This window comes from Thunnus thynnus, chromosome 6, assembly GCF_963924715.1.
Source record: "Thunnus thynnus chromosome 6, fThuThy2.1, whole genome shotgun sequence".
NCBI lineage: Eukaryota > Metazoa > Chordata > Actinopteri > Scombriformes > Scombridae > Thunnus > Thunnus thynnus.
The window spans coordinates 3,002,726-3,029,351 of record NC_089522.1 but is presented as its reverse complement, the minus strand read 5'-3'; the positions used below and the strand labels follow the sequence as shown (position 1 = coordinate 3,029,351).

The following is a 26,626-nucleotide window of genomic DNA, read 5'->3' as shown; positions in this document are numbered from 1 at the left end:
TCAGCGGGAGCAGTGGGGTTTTAATGGTTCAGAAATCCAAAACCAAATGCAAAAAACAATCAAGCAACAACAAACAAGCAGAGGGTTTAGTTTCCCATTGGGTTTTTAGTTTAAGACTCCCATGATTCGTTAGCTAAAACATGTTCTTAATTCACCTTTCATACAAAACCAATAACATGAAGGACAGGCGAGACAAAACAATCAGTGTATAGAGTAATGCAGCATGATGTTATACTGTAAGTGTTGATTTCCAGAGTGGCTGGCAGGAAGTGGGAACTACCAAAGCTGTCGAGGGGCAGGTGCTACATCCTCCCCTGCTTTCATATGGCACATACAAAGCTATTGTGGAGCTGACTGTGGGACCAAGAGCCTGGCAACAAAACAAACTTCAAGACAAGACATGTAGAACAGCCCAGGCCCCGCAACACACTTGACTCATTATATCAGACGGGTTTGGGGTAAATCGTAAGACCAGCATCAGTTTTAACCTCTTTTGAGGAGGAAAATGGGAAAAGAAATTTGTTAAAACTAATATATACATACAGAACGAAAAATGATACAGGAACCAGTGGAGAAAGGAGTAAAAGGAACAAATGGTTGTCTCGCATTTTTTATCAGGCGTGAACAAGGTGAACACATGAATACTCCTCCTCTTCTCTGTCATTTTCCCAAAAGTTCAACTCGTGAGGATTCTCAGTCCTTTGTAGGATGCGTGAACGGGAAGAAAAAAAAATAGTAAACATCATCAGCAGTTCCGACGAGACAAACAGGACCTTCATTTTAATTTCCGTGGTTGTGTGTATGTTGAGGGCAGTGAAGGAGGCAGGTGGAGAGGGGCCAGGGTGCAGAGTGTGAGGAGGGTTGTCTCGTTATCTCCCCTCACAGGCGTTTCTGGGCGATGAGCGACCCCACCACCACCCCGGTCACCAGGGTCATCCCCGCCAGCAGCCACTTCTTGAAACTCTCCTGAGACCGCCTGCTCTCTGCCGCCGCGTCCTGCCCGAAGATTTCAGCAAAGCGCTCCTGGAGAGAAAAAAAAGAAAAGGGAAAAGGAAAGGTTAAACACCGAAGGCGCTTTTTGCTGACTATGTGAGATGTATTCAAATCTGAGAAAACCCACATGAATGTTCACTTCCCAAAATTCCCCATTCAAAAAACAAAACAAAACAAAATAAAAAAAATAAAAAAAATAGAACAAAAAGAGAGTCAGGTAGATTCCCTTCTGTAAAGGTCTCGAGGCCTCAAACAAGCAGACTGCTGCTTTGCCACCCACAGCTGGGTATCCGTATGACTGTCAGAGCCCACACGGTCACATGTGGAAATTTCCATCCACCACAGCAATCATACAGGTAAGGTGACATCATGACCACAAAAAACCCCAAAAGCCACCTGCATCCACGCTGTGCACAGTAACAACAAGATCTGATTGATTAAAGGAAAAATCCACATCATTAAAGCCAGTGTTAGAACCCTGTCACGGCACATCTCACTTTAAAAAAAATTTCCAACAAACCCCTCTCCTCCCTCCCCTCCCCTCCCCTCCCCTCCCCTCCCCTGCCCTTGTCAGCATCCCACCAGTTCTGCAGCAGATTCCTGTTGCTGCTGACATTCTTTCCCACTGTTGTCCTCAGATTGCAAAGCCTGCGTAGCCGCCCACTGAAATCATTTCCTGGAAATGAGCTACAGGGAAAGCCACCAACAGCACACAGTGTTGTGTGCTTGCACCACAAGGAGGCGCCAGCACACTCAAATCTCAAATACAACAACAGATCAGCTGAGATGGACATGGCCCACTGAGTCATGATGATGATGCTCAAAACTGTCAAAGCTTTAACTCTGTAAACATGATCTGTAAGCCAGGAGGGGGGGGGGCTGTTACTGGAAACTCTGTTGATGAAGGGGACAGACAGGAAGAAAGTGAAAGTAACCACTGAATCACAGAAAGAATGCAAACAGGGAGGGAGAGGTTGGGCTGTTGCTAGAAACAGTAATTAAGTAGAGGATACGATCGTAGGAGTATAAAAGGAGTTATTGGAAGCTGGGGGTCTGTTCCGGGAAGCAGGTTTATCAAAATCTGAACTGAGCTTGAACTCTGAGCTGACCAACCCTGACACTTTTGAGTCCAGAACAGCGTTCAATCAACTCAGTCAACAGAGTCTTGACTTTAATCCAGTGAATCCAGTGTACACATATGAAGAGATAAAGTGGAGAAAGAGTCAATAAGTTAACACTATGGTCCACTCATCCATCAGACTTGGATTTCTTTAATGGATGATTTACTGTACAGTTTAAAATGTATTTATTTAGTTGTAATCAAATCTGTATCCAATATTGGATCTAATAGAGCGACTCCAGTAATCTACAGTAAGTTGGGTTTTAGTCTGAACTTGGGAAATAACTCCTGTCTCAGCCAATATTTACTGGAGCTCCAGAGGTGTAGAAGCTGTTAGGAGTCCATAAAGGTCATAACTAGGCTTTCCATTTGATATTAACATACATTACAGCTCATTTATTTGTTTACAGCAAACATTTTGTTGACAGCGTTAAGTAGTTTCAGTTCTGTGGATGTGAAAGGCAGTTTGAGGCCTCTGAGAGGGCCAAGCCCCCGTCTCACAGTAGCTCTTTTCATTCATGGTTTAGCTCTAAATAAACACACATGCTTCTACTGTAAAATACTTGCCGAAGAGAGCAAACATTTGTGAGGGGCTGTTACACTTGTGTGTCATTTCCTAGTCAATGAAAAGGGCCTGAGGAATCTGTAAATATGTAACTTTGAAAAGCCTCTTATACAAGGTTCACTCAAGGCGAGAATTTTGCCTTCAACCCACATCATTCCTCATCTGTTACTCACCGGGACAGTGTGATCTTACTCTCTGACTCTCTGTCCTGCTCCAGCGAGGCCTCGCTCTGACTCTGAGGAATCAAAGACTCTTTTTTAACCGACAGCACGTGAGGAAGCTGCCAAGAAAGAGTAAATGTTTGCCTTCGACCTCGCCTTGACTTCCTGAAGGCCTTGATACAGCACATGAACAGAAAGAAACATCCGACCAAAATGAACCATCCCAGTAACTTATGACATAGTTGGAAACATGGACTGATACACAGAACTCAAAGTGAGACAAAACAGATCAGAGTCTGTATATAACAAGAGGCTGGGTTGAAATATCTGCTGCTTTGAAGCGCAGTGATGACGGAGCTGCATTAAGCAGTTGAAACTAGCCACAGGGGGATTGATAAATGGTATTAAAGTTAATAATGAGATAGTTTTATTACGCTGCACTGTACATCATGTAATCTGAGTCAGTGTTTTACTGCGGCCTGACAAAAGGGGCGAGTTGACCACCGCCTATCCCTTCCTGCAAACAATGTGAGGAATGTGGGTGTAGATGACATTACAGCACCTTGTGATGATGACTGACATCTGTACAAAAGGACAAGTAAGGACATGTTATCGTTCATGTCGTTCCTCATCAAGCAAGGCATATTGATTATGTGGTGATTGAGTGCCGAGGGATGCAAAGGAAAGCTCTTTCAAAAGCAGTGGAATGTTATGTGGATGCTTATATTATATATTCATGATAGATGTAACAGCCAAGAAGAGACGCTCTAGTGTTCACAGCTAAGATTCTGCTTATTAAATAAGAATTATATAGCTGCTTTAATGATCATTTATCAACAGACGCTTAAGGAGATGCTGTAGTTTTGCTTAATTACACTTTAGCTGAAAAGTTTAAGGACGAGTTCACAATTCTTCAGGCCTGTCAGTTTGCCAATAGAGCACTGAAACAGGTTTTTCTTGCTATAATCATTTTCATGTTCATACTAAACATTAGAGGATACCTTCATAATGCACTTCAAATGTTAGTGATGTGGGAAAAAATCCACAGTCTTCCTACAGTTCCTCTTTTTGTTAAAATACTTCTACTGCAGCTAAACAGGGAAACACAAAGAGGGACTTTGATGCTAAAAAGACTGGAAATGTGTCAGATATCCACTTGATATGACTAACTCAGACTGATGAAGCCTCATATAAGCTGAACATCGACTTTTAAATGCATTTTGGCAAAAAACTTTAAACCTATGCTTTAATGTCTACACTTCCTGTATGCAAGACCAAGACTCTTCTTAATAATATCTGAACAAAGCATGAACAATCTCTACCAGAATCCACAACAAATGTGTCTGTTAGAGGATACATCTCTCATGCTAGCAGGGCTAAAACAGTCCACATAGACCAAAGGATACATAATGGCTTTAAGGATCAAGCTGGTGATTATCTATGTTTTTGTTATTGTCAACAGGTCACATAAAAAATCCAAAAAAAAAACAAACAATCTCCTTTCTCTTTGACCAGTCTGTCTCTAGCACTTGAACATTTTTAGCAAACATTACTCAAACAGGAGTAAAAAATGAATTTACTGGGGACTATTTTCAGCTGTGGATGAACACACATATGGTGCTCTAGAGAATATTTCCAGAAGCAGTTTAGAGGAGTGTGTGTGTGTGTGTGGGATTGATTTCAAATAAACTACAGTGCCCATGTTCATCTTAATGAAGGTACATGTCACCCAGTGCAACAGCTCTGCAGCTCAGAGGAATAAGATCAATCAGACATCGCATACATTAACGTCCTAGAGAGGACATGTGATATTAGTTTCCAAAGGGACATATCTATGTAGTATTGATTCCATGTGTTTGTTTCTCTTCACACTACCTGTTCATGTTCATGTTGTATCCAGACTGTTCCTGACACTGCCTTGTTTACCATGCACGTGATGTGCTTAAAGGCTACACATGCTAACATGCTAAATCCAATGGTAGGGATGATCTTTAGCTTTGATATCTATTTCCAGAGCCAGCTTTTTTTTTTTTTTTAAATATATTTTCAGATTCAAATGAGATGTCTCACACAAACACAAATCACTCAACGCTGCCTGCAGCTTTCCAGTTCCACTCGCGCTTCATTTTTTTTGAGCATTTGTACACATAATTCAAAATAATAAAAAAAAGAATCACTTCTCCGTTTCATTACCTCCATGCTATCTGCTCATAAATTAACTTCTTCACTTGGGAATGCCTGAGGGGGCCTTCGCTTTATTTCTTTACCGGCGTTACCAGTCAGTTCAGTATCTGCATGTCAAAGCAGCACAGGTGGTTTTGATACACTCAATCTCCTTTAGTCCCACCTGGCAGGTAAACCCATTCTTTATCTACCTTCCACCTTGCCTTTTCCCTTTCACACGGTCACGCCTTTATTTCTTTATATCTGCTCTGTTCCCAGAGGAAATCAGGTAGTCGGCAGCGGCCCGGAGAGCTCTTTCAGGCCTCGTCTCTGTTCTTTTTCCCGCTTTTCTACGTCTTAAACTTTCTCTTTCTTCGTTAGCCGGGGAGAGAAGAAAGAAAAGGACGAGGGACGGATTAGCTCATGAAAGCCAAAGGTTGGAAAGAGAAATAGCGAAGGGGCACGGGGAAAGGAGATTCTGCAGTTGGTTGCCATGGCTACCGGAAAAGCAGCTGATTAGCGTGTGTGATGTGTGCGCGAGTGTGTCTGGGCTTGAGCATCTCTGTGGCTGATAAATGGCCCGATGCTACATGTGGAGAGAGGAGAGCATTGTAACCATCATTAGCAGGAGTTTCCCATTCATCAGCTCTGACTCGTTGGTTGCGCTGGTGTTGCACCATAACAAGCTGCAACACTCAAATCCCCTGATGGTGGAACCCCCTGACCACGTCGCACGCACACACACACACACACACCTATCATTGATTAACATCTCACATCCTTTTCAGCAAAAAAGGAACAGAAGACAGATTGAAATTCAATAAATTAGGGACACTTTGAAAAAGGACATTGTGTTAAAATGAGCAATTGTTTGTGTAATCATGATGTCAGACTGGATGTGACAATCCAATATCAGGATGTGTGAGCAAAATCTCCTTAACTGATCTCCTTATTGATACATTTACATCATGTATTAGACAAAAAAAGCCAAACATTAGCTGGTTTGTTATGAAGATTTGTTGCATCATTGTGACAGAAGCAATCTGAAGCCTCGCGGCCGATATTTGCTTATCATAATATATTGTATCTCCATATACGTCAGCTGATGTAGCCAGCAATTGCAGAATAGTCAACAACAGTCAGGTGTCCATATGCGCATGGAAATAGCTTTGGCTTGGCGTAATCATTCCTCCTCTTCATACTGAACATTCCTAACATGCTTCTCATGTAGGTGAAGAGGACAAAAATCCAGTCTTCACTCTGTGTAAAAATGTCTTCCAAAGTTTATCTGAGGCTGATAGAAACTTACAGTAGTGTCAGTTAGACAAGTCAAGTGATTTTTTAAACTCTCAAATAAGAATATCATATCAGTAAGTGTGGAGGTTGGTTATCATGCTTTGCTTTCCATAATAAAAGGTAATATAACAAAAAATGACAACAGCGACCTGATATGATATATGTTGTATCCATCCTCCACTGTCTTATCTGTGATTTCTGTGTACTTCTAGTGTCTTTTAAAGGAGATCAACTACAAATTATTTTATTTTGTTTCACTAGAAAGTAGTCCTAGAAAGTCTTCCTCTCAGGGTTCTTACATCCCATCAACTGATATGACAGGCTGATAAATAAGATGGGACAGTCTGTACGGTGCCTGAGAGAAGAAATCCTCGCTGCTGCTGGTAAAGCTGGTTGATGTGAGCACACAGTAACAACAGAGTGTATCAAACTGAAACTGTAAAGATTAATATGTTTTGTTAAATAAATAATTTAGTTTATTTAGTCTTAAAAAACACCAATATTGCTAACAAGAATACTCAGCTCTGATATTTCTGTCATTGGACGGGTTTCTGTCTCTGTGTCTGTGTGAAGATGCTGCAACATCTGATCCAGACAGCTTCCTTTCAACAGACAAAGACTGCTTACTAGCAACCCGCAGAGCACATGACATTCAGGCCACACTGGCCACATGCAGATGCTGGAAACTGCCTGAAAGATGCAGCGACCGTTGCTGTGACGAAACAGCGCTGAAGAGAACCATCGATGTCCCCATTCACATGCAGAGGAGAATCCAGAGGCTTCAGGAAAGTTCTGCACTCTGTTAGAAAGCTGACAAAGGCTCTTCACCCCGGACACACATGCACTCTCACACGTAAGCCTCTTTGAGTGAGAGTGTGTGTGTGTGTAACACTCCCTCTGAATAGCAATGAGTTGACAAAAACAATCTAGATCAACCAGCTTTGAACCAGTCTCATCCAGAGAGAAGGAACAAATGAGCACATGAGGTTGTTGGATCTGTAGGTCATGTGGGGAGCCATGAATCATGAGAGAGAGATAAAGAAATCATTCAATGATGGCAGTATTTTTCTATGATGGGACGGAGAGATGTGGGAAGTTTTTAGCCTTTTAAAAATATCTGATTCTGCTTCTTGATTCCACAAACACATCATCTGTTAGGGGTGTGAATCTTTGGGAATCTCACGATTCAATTCTGATTCTTGGTGTCCAGTTCCATTCAGTATGGTATTATCAAGTCAAAGCTGATTCTTGATTCTTACTGTGTGCAAAACCAAATATAAAATGAAACATAATTGGCAGATAAGATAAATGGTCTGCAGCCTTTTTATTTAAAAAAAAAAGTTACCTGCATTAATTAATAAAATAATTCATTTGAAAGCATCTTACAGACTGAGGGGGAGGCAGACTGCTCCGCTGTGTTATTAACGTCATGTCTCCAGCAGTTGGAGAGCAGCCTCTCTGCTCTCTGCACCGTTAGCTCTGGTGGAAGCCATTGCTGTCCAAGACACTGAGCGGATGCAGGATGTTTGAGGTGAAACAGACTGAGCACCCAGTTATTTTCTTCACCTCAGAGTTGGTTTAGGTTGTTTTATGCTTCAGTGTGTCTCGTTTGTTACTGCTGGACTTTGCTGCTCCGCTCCACTAAACGTCTCTGAGTGACGCAGTAGAAAGTTCACAACATACTTCACATTCATCTCGCAAAGGTAATTATTTAGTCTTTAAATCAAAAATGCTTGCAACCGCTGCCTTTTGTCAAGATGAACTACAAGAGGAGCTGCTGTGTTCAGCTGCATAGATAGGAAATACCTTGGCTGACAGGATGTACCACTCTGTTTGAAAAAACTTTTCTTCTTTTTGGTTCTTAACAGCAGTTGGCAACCAGCGCATTAGCTTCATTACCGTCACCTTCTGCTGCAGAGTGTGGACCAGAGATGAAATCCCAGCCATGAATAAACTCAAAGAAAACTCTACTGCTCCACCCACTTGGCAGGTTCATTAACCTGCCAGTCTTCCGATGTTCTTCCTTCATATTGTCTTTCTTCATCATACTTAGTACAATCACGACTATTACACCATTGTACGTGTAATAGTCTCCTCAGCCAGTTGGAAAACAAAAGCGTGTACATATATCGGTGTCGACATCACCACCATATCAAACAAAAAATCCAATATTGTGCATCCTTAAATTGTTTTATCCCTATTCAAGTCAGCCGAAGGGCTAAATCGGAAGTTAGCGGTCTTGGCTGGCAGAAGTCACTAGTGAGCACGCTCTATGGACGTATTGGGCGCATTGGGCCCATAGAGCGTGCTCACTATGTTTTCATCCGGGTAATTTGTTACAGCAGGAAGTGGCTTTTTTTGGCTCCATGCGCCATTGAGCAACTTTCATAAGAATGAACAGGGCCTCGCCTCACTGTATCCGGTTCTCTTTATACATCCATGCTTCATAGGGAGCGTCAGGAACATGACCCTGAATGGGATCCTTCAACTAAAAAAAGCTGTCTGTGGAATTGCCTGATTTAAAATCAGGATGTGGTGTCACATCGGAGGACATGGTTGTTCAGTGACAACATGTATCAAGTTCCTGTGCTTTTAGAAACATGTGGATGAAAAATTGATTTCCATTTACTAAAAACAGACATTGTAAAATGATGCCTGAGGTATTTATCATCATTCTTATGCTTTTCTTTTTAATTTATAAAAGTTGTAATTTACTTGCTTGAGACAGTCACACCATAGGTTAATGATGACAATACTAATTATATTCATTTTTATCTTGTGTGACAGTGAAAATGTCATGTCACGTCAACAATCCATTTTGGTTTCAATTCGGAACCCGTTCGATACCAAACCCTACATGTGAAACTGTTTCAGTGTTCTGACACATCTCCAAACTGCACCCTGAACATTTTTTGAATTCCCCATGCCTGAGTTATGAAGGCCATATCTGAATATCTATTCAGTGCGAGTGTGCTGAGTCATAACTAAGGTCACATCCACATAATCAGTCAATGTCCCGACAAAAAAGAAGGTAAGGAAAGGGAGAGATTAAGTTGTCCGGTTTTCTTTGAGGGCAAAATCTAAGGAAATCCTAAGTAGCAGGAAATGACGGCTGTGTTTATAATGTACTGTAGTCTGTTTCCTTGTACGGACAAAAACTGACTTTAAAAAAACCCCTAAAATGTAGCAAACATCGTCTGACTCACAATGGATCAAAATCCCCACAACTGTTTTGATAATCAACTAATCATTTAACATTTTTTTTAGAAAATAAATTGTATTGGTCAAGCTGTAAACTGAATAATTTGGGGTTTTGGACTGATGGTTGGACTAAACCACATGTGATGACGTCCACAAAGACTTTTTTTCTCTCTGATATTTAATAAACCAATCAATGAATCCATTGATCAAGACAATGATCTCCAGTAGGGCCCTCAAATAATATCACCATATTTCAGGATATTTCTGCGATAATGATATTTGTATAGTTGTTTTGCCTCCTTTTGATTGGGTTGTTCCAGTCTTCTTCTTCTTACACATTATGGTTTGTTGTACATCTGATCTTTTGTAACCAAACCACTTCCACACCACTGAAGTTGCTCCTCTTTTTGGAACTAACTCCTCCAGCGTGGAGCCGGTACCGTTGTTGTTGTTGTTGTGTGTAATGGTATGACGTCATCAGATCAACAAGTCAGAATATTGCCATTATCATGATATGAGTTTTTTTGATCATAATAAAAATGATACTGATATTATGGTGAACAATATGGCACACCCCTAGCCTCCAGATGAATGGATAATGACAGTAATTGTTAGTTGCATCATAAAAAAGTGGAAGACAAGCACTGAAGGATGCTCTGTTCAACCACCAGCCAGTCAGGATTTTTTTTGGATGATTAATTTACAAAAAATTCCAAAAAAGACACCCTAAACAAGACAGATGAGACAATGCTAGCCTTGTTCTGAGCACATTAGGAAAAGAAAAAGCAAGATCACAGTTCAGGAGTTCACCAGCTAGTGACCTGGAGTCTGAGAGTCTCTGAGAGTCACAAGGAGAAGACGCTGGTTCTTAGTACACTTAAAAATGTAAACTGGCTGCAGCTGAGCAACACTTCCTGTAAGTTGCAACACTTGGGATGTGTACACACGAACGCCGCATGGCTGATGTGCACGCACACACACACACACACACACACACACTGTGGTGTCCCTGGGCCCCGAGCGCAACGTGGAACACGCTGTGTTTTTGTTTATTGAGTCAACTGGCTGTTGCATCCGTGTGACTGATGAAATACTGTTTACGGAGCAACACGGGGAGGTGACAACATGATGTTCTGGCTGGTGAAATGAGATGATGTCACTAAAGCAAAGAAGCAAGTATGAAGTTCCAAGAACACTGGATGTTGTGTGTGCGTGTGTGCGTGTGTGTGTGTGTGTGCGTGATTACCTCTGCCTTACACTCCTCTAAACAGACCATGTGCAGATCATCAGATCACAGTGACTCAGCAACATCAAGGGAAACTGTAGATTCACTTCTAAGATGCAGATAAACGGCCTGAAGAAATACTCATTACCACACAGTAAAAACCTGCCTCAAGCTGGATGACAGACTGGATCTGAGATGTGAAATACAACATTAATGACAGCATGAATGACCTTTCTAGAGAATGAATATCGTTCACATCAGTATCCAGACACAATCTGAGGTCAGGTGCATCCTGTTCGCTGCTTTGATTAATGATTGATTCCTTTAAACATCATGCTTTGAGTCCACCTGTGGCAGATTCTCTTTAAAAAGACAAGCGCTTGTCAGATCAAAAACCAAGCCAAAGGAATTCAAATTGTCTTGAGGCAAAGATCTGAACAAGTGTGTAAAACCATTTCTTCTACTATGAAATAGAAAAAGTTTGGATCCACGAGGGCCAGAACTCCTCTGCAGAGATGGAAGAACCTGCCGTAGGGACGAGCGGAAGTTATTCCTGAATAAACAGGTATATGACAGCAGGCCTGGAGTTTGTCAAACAGGCGGTCCAAGAGTATGATGAGAAGGAAATGTAACCTGAACTCCCTCCAGTGAATCCTGCTGGTGGCAGCATCGTGCTCCTGGCGCTGCTTCTAGTCAGAATGAAGGAATATGTAGAAGATCCTTAAAGAAACCTTTCTCCATGAGTGTACACAACCTCAGACTGGGGTGAAGGTAACTCCACCTTTCAGCCTGACCAGAATCATACAGCCAAGACAGCGCTACAGTAGATTTGACTTTCTGAATGTTTGAACCTCTGCGGAGGGATGTGAGGACGGTAGTTCACAGACGCTCCTCATCCAATCAGACTGAGCTGGAGAAGATCTGCCAGGACGAATAGGAGAAATCTAATATGTTCATATGAGTGTAGAGTCTTACCCAAAAAGACCTGAAGCTGTAAGTTCATCTGCAAAGTACTGAATAAAGAGATTCCAGTGTTTTCTTATAAATGTGCAAAAAAAAATCTAAAAATGTGTGGATGTTTTGTAGCCCTCTGCTTTCAATGAATGAGCCTCCTCATTTATCCAATACTAACGTCAGTCTTACCACAGCTTCAAAACTTGCATGATGGCCTGGTTTTGATCCTTGTAGCATCGAATCTGTGTCTAGTTAAAAAAAAAAAAAATGCAACAATGCGATTGCCTGTTCCTCCTTATCAATGTCCTCATCGTCTCCACGAGGTCCATCTCCACTTCCTGCTCCTCCTCAAGGCCTTCCTCCCTCTTTTTTTTCCATCCTTTTCATCCTTATCACAACCACCATGGCATTTTCAGCAGTAAAGGGACACAGGCCAGCTACCAGAGATCCCATATGAGCGGGACAGGATGGAATTAAGGTGGAGCTGAGTGCTGAGTGGACGGACGACTTCACGGTTCGATCTTACAGCTCAGGCGTTTATCTGATGCCCTTTTATGAGCGACTGTGGTAGTTCACAGATTACTTCAGCTGGTGACAAGGGTGCTGGAAAAGATGAAAACGCAGCCACTGTGCGAGGAAAATATGGAAAATACATATTAGAATTGCTGATGGCTGAAGAAGAGGGCGACCGTTTGAATCGTGTTGCTTAAAATGTGCATGTTTCATATAGCTGAAGTTCTTCTATGTAGCTATTTTATATCTTACGCTTGAATAAATAGGCTTCTTTGTGCTGGATGTGGTTCCCCTCTACTGCTAGGAATAATAAAACATTTGAAATGACGAGCTGACAGGCTGTCACTGGCTTTGAAATAAGTTCAGGGTCAAGTAGAGTTTTACAGAGAGAGTGGTGTGATCTTCATTTTTGTGACCTTTATGGAAAACTGGAGTTCAGCCGGAAAGCAGGACTTCTGAAAACTGTTCCAATCAGCACCAGGAACACTTTGTTGCTAATCAGTAATTAAGCTATTTCCCAGTCCTTGGCTACATCACCACCACCCAAAGCATGAGATCCATGCTGGTGTTAAAGGGGGGGGTGGAAGTGTGGGGGCAACAGAACTGTTTTGAAGTGTGATGGATCATTTCCAAGCAGAGAAAAATTAGCAAAATGAATCATTAAACTTCCCCTCAGTGGTGACACTCGCTGGTGTTCGTGCCAACGTCGATGTGTCTGAAGGTGGACTCTTTGGTCTTCTTTTGGACCTTGGAGCTGCCTCTGTAACTGTGTGTGTGTGTGTGTGTGTGTGTGTGTGTGTGCGTGTGTGTGTGTGGAAGTGTTGAGCCGGCGGTGAGGCCATGAATTAAAGAGGAGATTAATGAGTCAGGACATGGAGGCTCAGACTCCAATCTGTTCCCTGCCCCACTCTGGGGGCTGTCTCTCCACAAAACCCCATTCTGTCAGCACACACACACACACACACATATACATATACATATATATATATACACACACCAGGAAGTCCAAGCACTCAGAAGTGTGTGTCTGGCAGAGAACACATGCTTCTGAATGTGTAAAGACAGAGAACTGGGTGGATAACCCTCCGCCCTGTAGGCCATCACCCCACCCAGACACCTCACCATGACCCCGAGACCTGCCATCTGTCTGGAAGAGAAACTCGAAAGAGAGGATTCAGAGAGACAGAATAAGTAAAATGAAAGAAAAATGAGAGAAAAGTAGAACAAAAGAGCGAGGGTGAAGCAGGCTGCGGGGGGGGGGGGGGGGGGGGCTGACGAAAATGACTGGAAACTGAAACTGGGGTGAAACTCAAGAGGAGCGAGCAGGGTTCCTCTCGCTCTCCATCTGTAGGGAAGTTTTCCTTGAAACCCTGCTTCCATCGCTTTACCGTACGTTTTCCTGACTCCGACGACATGAAAGAAAGTGATTTAGGAGATGAATATCTAGCTATATCCCACGCACAACCCCCCCCCCCCTCTGTTATTGCAGAGCAGCTGAGGATATCTATCGTCTTTATTGCTTTACCCCTTCGGCCATTCAAACAAGCCTGTGATGAATATAACGATGATGGCCTCTGTGCTCTTTATCATCATTTAGTCCTTGTGCTGTATGAGATCTGGTGCAGCATTACCATGAAATACTCATCAACGCTCTCCATCCATCCCTCAGCTCTCCCGTTTTAATACATGCCATGAGACTCACTAATCCCATGATATGCCTCATAATCTGATCACAGATATGAGCAGAGAGAGAGAGAGAGAGACAGAGAGAGGAGAGAGACAGATGTGTTGAGAAGGATGGAGAGGGATGAAATGCAATCAGAGAGGAGGGAGAGAGGTGCAGGCAGATGCTCGGGGTTTGTGCTCGGCTGCGTTAAGACAGAAGGTGGGGAGAATTTTTTTTTTTTTTTTTTTTAAATGTGTCGCAAGAGAATGGGTAAGGATGTGGGCTGGAGAGAAGCAGACAGAGGGAGAGGAGAGAATGGAGAGGAAGATGAAAGGAGGAGGGGGGGAAGACTCGCTTGTGACCTGATTTCACCGCTAAGCCTCCGAGAAGTGGAGCAGCACACGAACGCGATGTCTTTACACCGCAAACATACAGCTGCTCAACATGCAACCAAACCGCACCATACATGCAGTGGAAACTATTGACCTACATGCTGCACACACACATCTAGCTGAGTCACTAGTCTCTCTGTCCACCGTCTCGGCCGTCTGCGTTCACCTCTGTCCTGTCGTCCCTCCTCCACGTAATGGTGCACTACCAGTCTGCAGCGTGCTGGCACTATAGACACACTCATCTATAACACAGCTGGATATCTGGCCTGTATACATAAACAGCATCTGGCTATGAAACATACACACATCTAGCTGCTGTGTGTGTGTGTGTGTGTTTCTAAATGAAAGAGAAGACACACATAGAGACTCAGATGCTGTCTAATAGTCATTACAGACTGTGTTAATGCCTCAATGTGTGTGTGTGTGTGTGTGTGTGTGTGTGTGTGTGTGTGTGTGTGTGTGTGTATGTGTGTGTGTGCATACTGGATTTTTGTGTCCGATGTTGATGATATATCAGCTGATAATCTTATATATACAGAACATGTACATGTTAATGATCCATCACATGTGGTCACCAACACTTGTGACAAAGATGTGAACTTCACTGGGAATTGAATCATTATAAATAACTAGAAATAAAAATTCGTGTACATATATGTTACACTTGAATGAAGAAAAAGGATCAAATACACATAAAATGCTGCCTGTATAACTTTAAAAATATATCGGCCATATTGGACAATATATACGATATATCTGTGATTGGCCAATATCGGCCAATAATATCAGCTGACTGATACATCGGTTGGGCTCTAGCGTGTGTGTGCGTGTGTGTGTGTGATGCTCCAGGGCTACAGGTCTTGTCTTGTCACATGACCAGCTAATGATTTGACAGAAGCTGTAAACATACACACTCAGCCACACAGGGGAGTTGTTGTCTAAAGCCTAAAGAATTCCTGAGTCTTGTTTGTTCTATTGGCCTTTACATCAGTTTGTCTTAAACAGAGTAAAAAGCAGACCAGCTGACCCGGCGGGAACGATAGAGCCCAACTTCCCTCAAACATGAGCATGTATCCACCTCCTGCAACCGTATGAGAATGCTTTGGCCCGGTCCGTCTCCTTGAAGGCAAACAAGAGTCTCTGTGCAAACACGTCGGACACATGTGTACCTCTAGGCATGAACACAACAAACACACACACCTAAAAAAAAACAAACACGCAACCCTGATATTCTCGTCATGGAGCCGGAGGCCACCGAATCACACAATCTGTTAGCTAGCAAGCTGTTAATCTGACACACGCCATTAAGCACAAACATATACGTACACGCGTCACATCTCACAGATAATGACAAACAAATGCATGAGCTTAAACGGATGCGTGCATAAAAAACAATAGAGAGCCATCCTCGCTTGAACAACCACATTCACATGAAAACATTCAGAGATCAATCGGCATGGAACCGCCCACCTCACAGAGGCACTTATTGATGGCGCTCCAACAAAAGTGGCCGCCATTGATCCGATGCAGAGAGGGTTTGGGGGAGCATTGTGCGTGTGTGTGTGTGTGTGTGTGTGTGTGGATTTTATTTGTCAGTTAAAGAATGAGACAGTGACTGAGTGGCTTTTAGATCAGCGACAGTTCTGTCTGTGAAGCAACGACACACCTGTGGGCACAACTAAAAAGCCAGTAAAGCAAATTCCTCTGTGTGTGTGTGTGTGTGTGTGTGGCCACAGGTTCTTTGTCTGAGATAGTCACATGACCAGTCTGACTTGGTGGTGCCGCCCCCTCCCCTCTGCAGCACGCCACCATACAATAAAACCTTAACATATGGGACGACGACGACAACAACAACAACAACAACCCGTGCCACATGTTTTATCACTTCATGGAACTTTGCTGGATGAGCAAAACAGCCACCTTAAAACAAAACAAGGAAAACTACAAAAAAAAACAACCCACCACCTCTGTTAATTAGCCACATGTACGCTGTTAGTGATAAAGGGAAGAGGAGGAGGAGGAGGAGGAGGATGGAGGCTGATAAGGAGGGAGGAAGAGAGGGATGAAGGGAAAAGATGAAGGGACATCTGCAGGGATGGGGGTGCGGTGGGGAGGGGAGGGAGGGAGCGGGGATCAAGTCAGAGGGAATCGATAGCGATGATGACGATGTCACGGCCGATGTGTGTGCCTGCGCCTTCAGTAAACAAACAGGAGAGAAGCACGGGTACGCGGGGTTAACGGCCACATCCACGAGGCGTGTGGTAGCATGTCTGCTGTGTAATACGTTCAGCAAATAGAGTCTGGGAAGGAGATGGATGGATGTAGACGTGGAGGGAAAAAGGGATGAAAGGGAGAAGGGGAGGAAGGGTGGAAATAAAAGGAGAATGATGAATAGAGCAGGAGGGAGGGAGGAGGAAGAGAGCTATAAAAATAAGGGACAAAAAATCGATCGGTGGCCGGGGAGGAGAGCGTCTAGAGGAGACATGTATAGAAGATGAAGGGTAGAGAGAGAGAGAGAGACAGAGAGAGAGAGAGATGGAGGCGGACTGGATAGGTCCCAGGGGTGAGATTTCCTCCTCGTCTCTGGTAGGGCAGTCTGACAGACGACTCTGTGGATCTAACTGCCTATCCTATGTGCATGTTAATTACAGAGAGAGAGAGAGAGATAGAGAGGAGGAGGGGAGAGAGAGAGAGAGATAGAGAGAGAGAACATAAGTCAGCCAAGGAGAATGGCACAAAGGAAGCTCAGGTGTTTCCCTTGTCAAAACAAGTCAATGGTCTGTCCTCCGTAGGCCTTTAATTACAGCCTCAGAGTCTTACTCACTTTACAACACAGCCAGCCCCCCCGACACGCCCTTTATAAAACACCTTTATGTTACCTTTTCACTATTCTACACCACCTTAGTCCATCTCTCAATACTTTCCAAGTTCCCCAACCTGTCTGTGTCTCTCGACCCCACAGCTGGCCACTGTAGTTTTTACTAAATGTGACTTAAACAGGAGGAAAGAGAGAGTTTATTGGGGACTATTTTCAGTGGCGGAATGATCCACATTTGGTGCTTTAGTGAGTACAGAGGAATAAGATATATCAGGCTTTTAATAGGATTTAATGATAATAAGAAAAATATGGGATGTCAGCAGACTTGTTCTTTAAGTGCAGAAGTAACAGAGGTGATTAAAAAAAGAAAACAAGGCGATCTCGGATGCTTCAGGACATTTTTCTTGTAGTTAACTTTCCTCTGACCTCACAGAGACCGTTGACAGCACGAAGCAGAGCAACTGGGCTAATGGTCTCTGTTTTTTTTCCTTTGTTTCTCTCCTGAAATCCTCATCCAAGCTTCCCCAGACCGTGGCAGCGGTGCTTCTTCTAAATGAGTTTAGCCTTTATTAGTCTGTCAGGGGGGAAAAAAACATTGTTTCCCCCAGTAGCAGGTTGAGATATTATTCATCTATAATTGGTAATAACCCCGTACCCCCACCTTCAGGCGGCTCAATCTCCACTGAGTAATCACTGCCATCGCCCGCTCTGCTGGAAACAGCCTTATTATTAGGTGGATGGCAGCGTCTCTACCTCCGCTGTCTGCCGAGGAGGGTTTATTATCTGACGATATATGAGCGCTTCTTTTTTAGAAAGCTCAGGCCGCGGAGGGAGAACCCGGCTGAGCGTATTTATCTTCTAACCCGAGCTACTAACAGATATCTCAGCATCCTGCAGCCTCTGAAATAAGCTCCAGAGGGATCATTTAAGCTGAGACGTTATCAGTTTTTATGACGGCGAGGGTTTGCTGCGCTGTGCAAAAAAAAACACCTTTCAGTATTTGACTGTCACTGTTGTCAACTGTTTCACCAGTTCACCAGGCTGAGCAGGTGTGAGAGGTTACAGGGGATAACAGGTTTTCAGTAGCATGAGCTCTGCTTAAAACTGCTCTGTACACACATTTATTGAACGGCTTTATCATTTTACTCAGATTAGTAGGAGTATGAGTCATTTTCTCTATGATTCTTTGACATATAAACCCTGAAAAAACCCTGAAATATCCCTTTCTATTTTCTTTCTAATTCTGTGTAGATGTAAATAACTCTAACCAGAGACGCAGACTGATGGATAGAACTGTGACTAATAATAATTTTCATTATTTACTGATTGAGGAAATAATTGGCAGATTAATAAATAAAATGTTTTGTCTGTGAGAAATAGTGAAAATGTCAGAACATTTTGAAAAATGTTGACTATGATTTCACAGAGCTCAAGGAGATGTACGATGATGATGATGATGATGATGATGATGATGATGTACCCATCGTTTCATCGTTTTACTACAATATAAAACAAAGAAAAGCATCAAATCCTCACAGCTGAGAATTTGAATTTTACTGGCATTTTGCTTAAGAAATGAGGATGAGGATGGAAGGATCGTGTGCAGAAGCATCAGACCTTCGTTTTGGGATGTGATTCTGTTTTATAGTCACTTCGAAAGTGTCAGATTGTGCCACAAACTTTGTAAATTCCCAACATCTGGGAAAAACCCCCAGAGCTGAAATCTCTGTGTTCTACTCTGGTGATGTTGACACTTTTTTTGACTAACTTGAGAAAGTGACCTTGACCTAATATTTCATCAGCTAACACTAAAAGGCACACCTGCCTCACAGCTACACCCAGGTTCCCACATCTGCCAACGGCTCTGAGCTTCATTCCTGGGAGGAGGCGCCGGGGGAGGGAAGGAAGGAAGAAAGAGAGAAAAAGAAGTAAAAGAAAAACAGAGTCTCATGTGGGTTTACTCTCGGAGACATTGGTGCATCTCAGGGAAAAGTGTAGGTTGACTTTGAACAGACAGACCACAAAAGAGAGAAAGTGAGGCAGGGTGATATTGTGACATAAAGGGGGAAAGCAACAGAGTGATGGTAAGCCATGATAAGACACCTACTGCATCGTCTATTTCAGTCTGCCGCCGCAGCTCGGGACTACCCCTGCGGCAGGTGTGTGCATCGAGATGTGAATAACCAACATGAGACGCATATCGAGCCGCTGCTGTGTGTCCAGCAGCAGGAAACTGGATCCAAAATAGCAGAAAACTGAATTATACACAGAGAGGGAGGAAGTGGCATCATGTGCTCGAGACAATGCGATCTGTCAGGCAGGAGAAGTGAAACCGTACTAGTGCAACATCTATGCACGCTGATCCATTCAACAATTCAGATGAAGTCATTCACTTCTCCAAGTCCAGGTTACCCTGACATGCAAACTGCTAACCGCCAGCAGCTAAGCTGTGTTGACTGCTGCTATCAGTCCAACTTGTTAAGCTAACTTAGTCTGGTACAAGTGTGTAAAATGTGTGTGTGTGTGTGTGTGTGTAGTTGCCTTGGTTATTTTGACTATATGAGATCATGGAGATCAACCACATGACGGATGTGTTGATGACGCTGTTCTAATGACACTGATGGTAAAAATATGTATTTGTGGGCAGGATGAGAAATGATGTGTCTTCACTGTGAATGTGCCTCCAGTTTGTGATCAACACTTCAAAAACAGCAGTATCAGGACAAATTGATTCATTATAATTCATTATTTTAATCTCATCTCATCTCCCCTAGAACATGTGCAAGAACCAAAAACATCCGCTTCAGAGATCAGGTATTTATGAGACAGTAGCCTGAGCAGATGCTGCTACTAAACATCAAAATGTCTTTACTGTCACATCTCATGTCCTGTCTCCTGTCTACAGGTGACATAAATGAAATCTAGCAACAGCAACACCACAGTCTACCCAGTGGGATTTCCCTCTAGGTGTGCTTTTCAGCCATTGGGGTGCCAGTTTCCATAGGATTGACCTTTGACCTGGCCTTATACAGAGCTGGAGTGAACACAAACAGCCCCTCCCATCCCTTCACTCCCGCTCTCCTTCATACCATCAAATTGCCTGCACAAAGGAAGAGAACTGACATTAACTGTCCTGGAAGCACACTCACTCACACACACACACACACACACACACACACACACACACACACACACACACACACACACACACACACACACAGACTGGGACTGTCAGTACCAGGATGGCCCACTTTGAGCTCACCCCAGAGAACACAGGGCTTTCATCTGCAGGCAGCAGCCTTGGTGAAGAACATAACAGAAGAGAGGACAGATAGTGGAAGAAAAAAAAAAAAAAGCAAAGCACAGAGCCAATCAACTGACCGGAGCAAAACAAAGGGCTATCTGTAAAAGCCCTGGACTTCATCCCGCCCTGTGATGAGAGAACTTCGATCCCCAGGCAGGCGGGCGGGCTGCAAAGCCCTGATGTAGCCTGTTAAGCTCCCTGTTCGATTCAGCTCATTGAGCTCCACGCTGCTGATCAATTAGAGAACAGCTGAACCAGCTGCTGACCACACAAACATTCTGCTTTTACTGTTTTTCAGCTCAGACGCTTTTTGTTTGTTTTTTTTACACTATAGGTGTGTGCTGCCTTTATCTATGTCTGCTCTGTTTTATCTAATCTTAAGTCTTTTGTCCCTCCCCTGGCTGTGCCAGGACACAATCTAGCAGAGGTTGATACGGAACTGTTGGCATGCTGGCTTATCCAGTCACAACATGTATATGATGGAGTTATTAAATCACCTCATCACCAGTGACAGAGAGTCTCTGGAGGTCAGGTCAAGATAGAAGCTGACTCACAGGCACATGATAAAAGCAAGATATCACTGGTCCACATCTGCACCAGCACATCTGCACCAGAGACGCCATCACATCAACAAAAAGCTTTGCATCCATATCATATTCCAGAATTTATCCTTATTTTCTGACACTGGCTGCTGTTCTCTAGTGTTGCATCTATCCTCAAGTGTCCACATAGAAATGTACCATCCAGGTGACCTCAGCTTACTTCACTCATCTAACTGAACCCAGTAATTAAAGGTGCTTGTATGAAAGGGGCTACACGAGGAAACAGCATCACACTGAAAGCACTCCAACACACTTTTCTTTGCGTGTTTCTGTGTGTGTGTGTGTGTGTGAGAGACTTACCCATCCTCCTTGGCTCTGGATCCAAGGCTGAATGTGGTTGTCCAGGTAAACCGTCATCCACTCTATGATCCTGCCCACGAGCGGACTCATCTCCTTCTCCACGCACTCCACGCACAGCGCCCCGCCGAACGCAAAAAGCCCTACGACGCGCCCCCAGTTGACGCCGTCCCGGAACACCTCGTCCATCACGTTCTCGAAGCTTTGGTAGGCGGTGGCCGGCGTGATGTGCAGCTGGTTGTGGAGATCGCTGAAGGCGCGGGCGTACCGCAGCTCGAACTCGTTGGCTGAGTCCCTCAGGGCCTCTTTCACCGCGTCAAGGCTCGTCGTTGAAGGCAACCGTTGTTCTCGCAGCGGGGACGCTGGAGGGGTCCCGGGACTCGTGCCGTTAAAAGTCCCGTTGGCGTGCGTCGCTACCCGCTGCTCCTCACCCGACCCCGCCTCCCCCCCATCAGTCCTGTTGGGAGGCTCTATGAGTCCCATGTGGTTGAGAGGATAGTTTTTCTGGGAGAGTTTATAGTTAATGTAGAAAACCACCAGTTCTCTGTTTTGAGACATTTTGAATTCAAATCAGCTTCTTCTCTTTGCTCCGGTCCGTCTCTGCTCTCTCTCTCGGTTGAGCCTTGTTGTGTTAGAGTGAACACACACTGTGCCAGGCTTTCTCCCCGCGTCCCCTCTCTTCAGACCACCATCGTCAGCTGATATCCAGAGGACACTTGGGGGGTAAAAACCAGACCTATACAAGGCTGACAAATCAGCTCAGGCCCTGTAGAGAGACAACAATGAAAGGTCAAAGTCTGGAGAGCCTATAGCACACGATATGTGTGTGTGTGTGTGAGAGAGAGAGAGGAAGGGGAAGTGTGTGGGGATGGCTGCAGATTTTCAAATTAAATTTGGACAGGTAGGGTCAAAGTGCATCTCTCTAATTGGGCTCTTACATATGGAGCAGATGGCGAGGATATTAATGAGACAATAGTGGAGCGAGCGTGTGTGTGTGTGTGTGAGACATAGAGAGGATGAGAAACAGTGAGAGAGACAGAGAGGAGGAGGTGTGAGGAAGGTGAGGTTTAGGTGAGAGGAGATCAGAGAGACAGTCTGGCTTAAAGGTCCACACAGACAACCACCATGTCCTGATCAGTGACCTCTTACCTTCACTCACACTAACGCATGGCCTTGAATCTCATACAAAACTGACTTAACTTTGATATTTTACAAAATCCAACAAGTTATTATCTCATTATCAGTGTTGGAGGTTGGCCTGAATGCGGTGACTCACTTCATACTTAAGGCTTCACATCATTTCTCACATCCTGGGTTGAACACTGGTCTGACACTTCTCAGCATTGGGTTTCATTATTCTAAGATTACTATGTATAGATATTAGTTCTGCTTTTCCTCTCAACTATTTGACACTTCAGTCTCATTCAGCCGCCACTGAATGACCACGATATTGTTGAATTCCATCTCACTCAATAGAATGAAGTCTTGGAACGAACTCAAAGTCAGATGATCTATTAGCAAATAACAATATCTTATGTAATTCTGTGGTTCAGCAGTGATGTGGAGGAAAGCATCATCGCAGACTGTAATCAAACGGGGTCAAACGCAGGTTCATATGTGTTAAACAGCGTTCATCTGTGGATGTGTTATAAGTAACAAGAAATATATGGATACAAAATCATTCTCAAATTACAGCCGTTAAGAGATAAAAAGGATAACAATAACAGGAGAAAACAACAGAAGAGGTATCATGGTAAAAAAAAACACATTAAATCTACAATATCTACAAATACATTCATATCAGTTTGATAACTGATGAATCGTTCTTAATCGATCTTTTGAGTTTAGGACTGTAAATAAAGCAATTTCAACACATCTCCTTGGGATGCTGGAGGCATTTTTCACTATTTTTTTGACCAATCAAATAATTTCCATGTTGACAAATGGCTCTGAAGAAAAGTTATTCTGAGAAACATGGATTAATTAGTAGTTCTACTCTGCCATCTGCCTGCTGACACTATCTAAAATATTCTGCTGTTGTTCCCAGTGATTATTATGAATAGAAGATGCACTAATGTTACCTTCAGACAACAGCTTGATATTAATATTATGATCTACACTAAACATTTACTTCATTAAAGATTCATGTCAGTATCCTGTGGCCGGTAAACTCCTGAAGATAATGTGAAAGAACCAGTCAGTCTGACAAAGACCATCCCTCATCTTCGGCTGTCACCATCCCATTAACTGCACCAGTCACACAAAACCATGTGGGAGGAGTATGACCTACTGGTGATCCAAAGTGAACCTGACCTTTCCCGTAACAATACTGACATTTAAGCTGATAACTGGTTGAACCTAATAATAAGTGTGTGAGGCGGATGGAAGGGGAGCTCCATGCAAATAGTAGCACAGGTGACATTACATAATACATGACTACTCCTCCTAACAGCACAATGGAAGCCCACTACAGTCAAACCTGGCTGCTGGCCAAACAAGCTGTAGTTTAAAATCGAGCCCACAACTTCTTAAACACATATCTTCACGAGACTATTTCACTATATTTCGCGGTTAAAGACGCAGAAACAGACTCGTATAGTAGCTAAAAAAGACCCACAAGGCAGCAGTGTTTACAATGGCCACATGGTCCCCAGCAACCAGCACGTGGCTCGTGTTTTACAAACCAAGCAGCACTGATGTAAACACCACACTGCTCCCGGAGCAAAAAAGTAGCACCTGAACGCCTCATTTCTACACAACAATCGCTCAAATATTAACTCATATAAAGCGAACCGGAGGCTGCATCGGTGTTTACCAGGGTGGAATCTGGACTGTAACTAACAGATAAAGCGACACTGTCTCTGTAGGCTGCTGGTGTGTGAGCTCGATCTGCGTACCGATGGAAACCGATGTAAACATTCACTCACATTGTAATCTGAATTCCAATTTAGAGTATATGAAGACTGAAATCAGCGTCTTACCAGCAATACTGAATAAAATCACATGGAGTATAATCCTCGCTTTGTTCACCGTTTCCCTCCGTCAAAATATCCCGAAGCTGTCAGTCAGTCAGTCAGTCTGTCGGTACAATAAACTGTCAAAATCCAAGAATGTAAGACATCCACTCTGTGTACAGCAGTGTACGTGTGTGTGTGTGCTTGTGTTTGTGTGTTTGCACGTATAATCCGACCCCCCCCGTCCCTCCACCCCGTGCATGCCCAGCCCTCTATTACGTAACACGACGCCTTCAGAGATGTTCTTGGAGCATATCGAGACTCCTCATGTAAAACACCCCTACGATCAAATTCTACATAAACTGAGACAAAAATGATACTGTTTCCTGTGCTACACTACAGCACGCAAACAACCCGTGTAAGGAGACTTCATTTGGCAAATTATGTGTACAAAACTGGTGCGAGATGTATGTCTGTATTTTCACTCTTTGTTCACATTTAATCTGTCACAGGGCATATCTTGAGTACTGCATGACGTGAGATGTTAATAACACGCCCGATGCACTCCTCTTTTTTATGAAGCCTGTCACTGGTGTTCAAATGATCCCTGCTTTCATTCCACATCCACATTAGATATCTTGGTATTTCTAATCAGAAGCACACCTCTCCTACTAGTCGTTTGCTAAGGGACGGACAAGTTTAAAGAGCCTGAAGGCAGCACAAGCCCTTCTCCTGTCAGGGATAATAAGACCTTTAACCTCAACACATAAAAATGCCTCAGCGACACCACCCTCTGAACAGACTTCACCACACTTAGTAATCATCATTACAAAGCATTACAGACACAGCAGCTCTCCCTCCGCCTGCATTCACGTTACTGTGGCTGGCTGCTGAATATGGCTGTCACTGTCATTGAGGCGTGTTGTAGTCGCATATTCGCAGACTGTGAAGCAACAAAGGCGTATTTATAGTGGAGAAACCATCTGATGCAGGTTACGAGTGTTTCTTCGGATCGAACAGAATGATATTTGATAGGAAAAAGCTCGCAGGAAACATATTTATGGTTAAGCGTTCTTCCAAATCTGTCGAGCTCCTTCCTCTCTGGATTGAGAGGAAAAGCCTCCCTCTCTGTTTCTCCCTCTCTCTCACCTCGTTTCACTAAAAGGCTACGAGCGCAGGCATCACAATTACATTCACACGATCACCAGAGACTCTTACTTGCAGGGTGGTCTCCATAAAATCATGTCTGGTGGTTCACAATCCACGGCACGGCAGGGATAAATCCAGCAGTCATTGCTAGCCTGTCAGGCTAAAACGCCGACGTAGATCACGCAACGACTACTGGCTACATCCGATCCGCCCACAGCTACGTTTTCTACGTAAACTGTTCACTGTTCACTTCACACACACACACACACACACACACACACACAGCAGCGGCCCCCAACCTGAAAATAAAACATAAAGTCCATCGGGGACCCCTCCTCACATGTTACATTGTCCAGTTAAATTACGGATTATTGTCTTGATTCATGTGGTGAACGTTTTGTCCATAAAATGTCAGAGAATAGTGAAAAATATCCGTTTAAGTTCCCCACAGTCCGAGGTTACATCTTCAAATGTCTGGTTTTGCCTGACAGTCCAAAACCCCAAAGATATTCAGTTTATCAACATGTTCCACAAAGAAAAGCAACAAATCATCACACCTGACAGACTGAAACCAGCTCTAAAAAGATTATTCAATCATCTAGTTGATTAATCTTCTGTCGATCGACTAATCGAGGAATCGAGTTGCAGCTCTAGAAAGAGCTTATTTTGTTTTATTTGAATCACTTTTAGGCTCGAGGTGGTAAAATACAGAAATCCACAAGAAGTAGGCCTAAAGCAAAAATTAGAAAAAGGCTTGAAAAAAAACAACACAAATTTGTGTCAAAATGTTTTTTTTTCCTGTATCATATCATCTCGCGACCCCTTTGATTAATCCAGCGAGACTTTGTGAGGGTCACGACCCCCAGGTTGACAGCTTCATCCGACCCGAAGAGCTTAGAATAAATGAAGCTTCACGTCTGACATAAACGTGAATTATTAAAGGTGCTGCTTGTTTTCATTGTTACCAGTTTATCAATTCTGGTGTTTTTAATAACAGGGGTCTACGTAGCAGCTGTCAAGCAGCTTTCCACGTTATTTGCCAAAACAAAGGATGCAAGAGGTCTCCATGGTAACCTTTGTTACCCCAAAACCCAGCGCACTTAGGCTGATTGTGAGTGCAGTGTGAGTGAAACGCCACCCTGTGGACATGTAATAGAAAGACACTGGAAATCCCTCTTCCAACTCAGCTATTTTACTTCTTTTCAAATAAACATGAGGGTCAGTGAGGCAGACTGATAAACAGATCAAATTAG

General features: G+C 43.5%; 1 protein-coding gene across 1 annotated transcript; it reads right to left on the bottom strand.

Moving 5' to 3' along the window:
- On the bottom strand, window positions 1-25,599 carry bcl2l1 (BCL2 like 1). The gene is made up of 3 exons (XM_067591317.1): window positions 25,443-25,599; window positions 21,274-22,036; window positions 1-1,023 (listed from the first exon to the last, which is right to left on the bottom strand). Exons 2-3 carry the CDS (start codon window positions 21,826-21,828, stop codon window positions 880-882), a joined length of 699 nt encoding a protein of 232 aa, XP_067447418.1. The 5' UTR covers window positions 21,829-22,036; window positions 25,443-25,599; the 3' UTR covers window positions 1-879.
- Window positions 25,600-26,626: the final 1,027 nt, after the last annotated feature.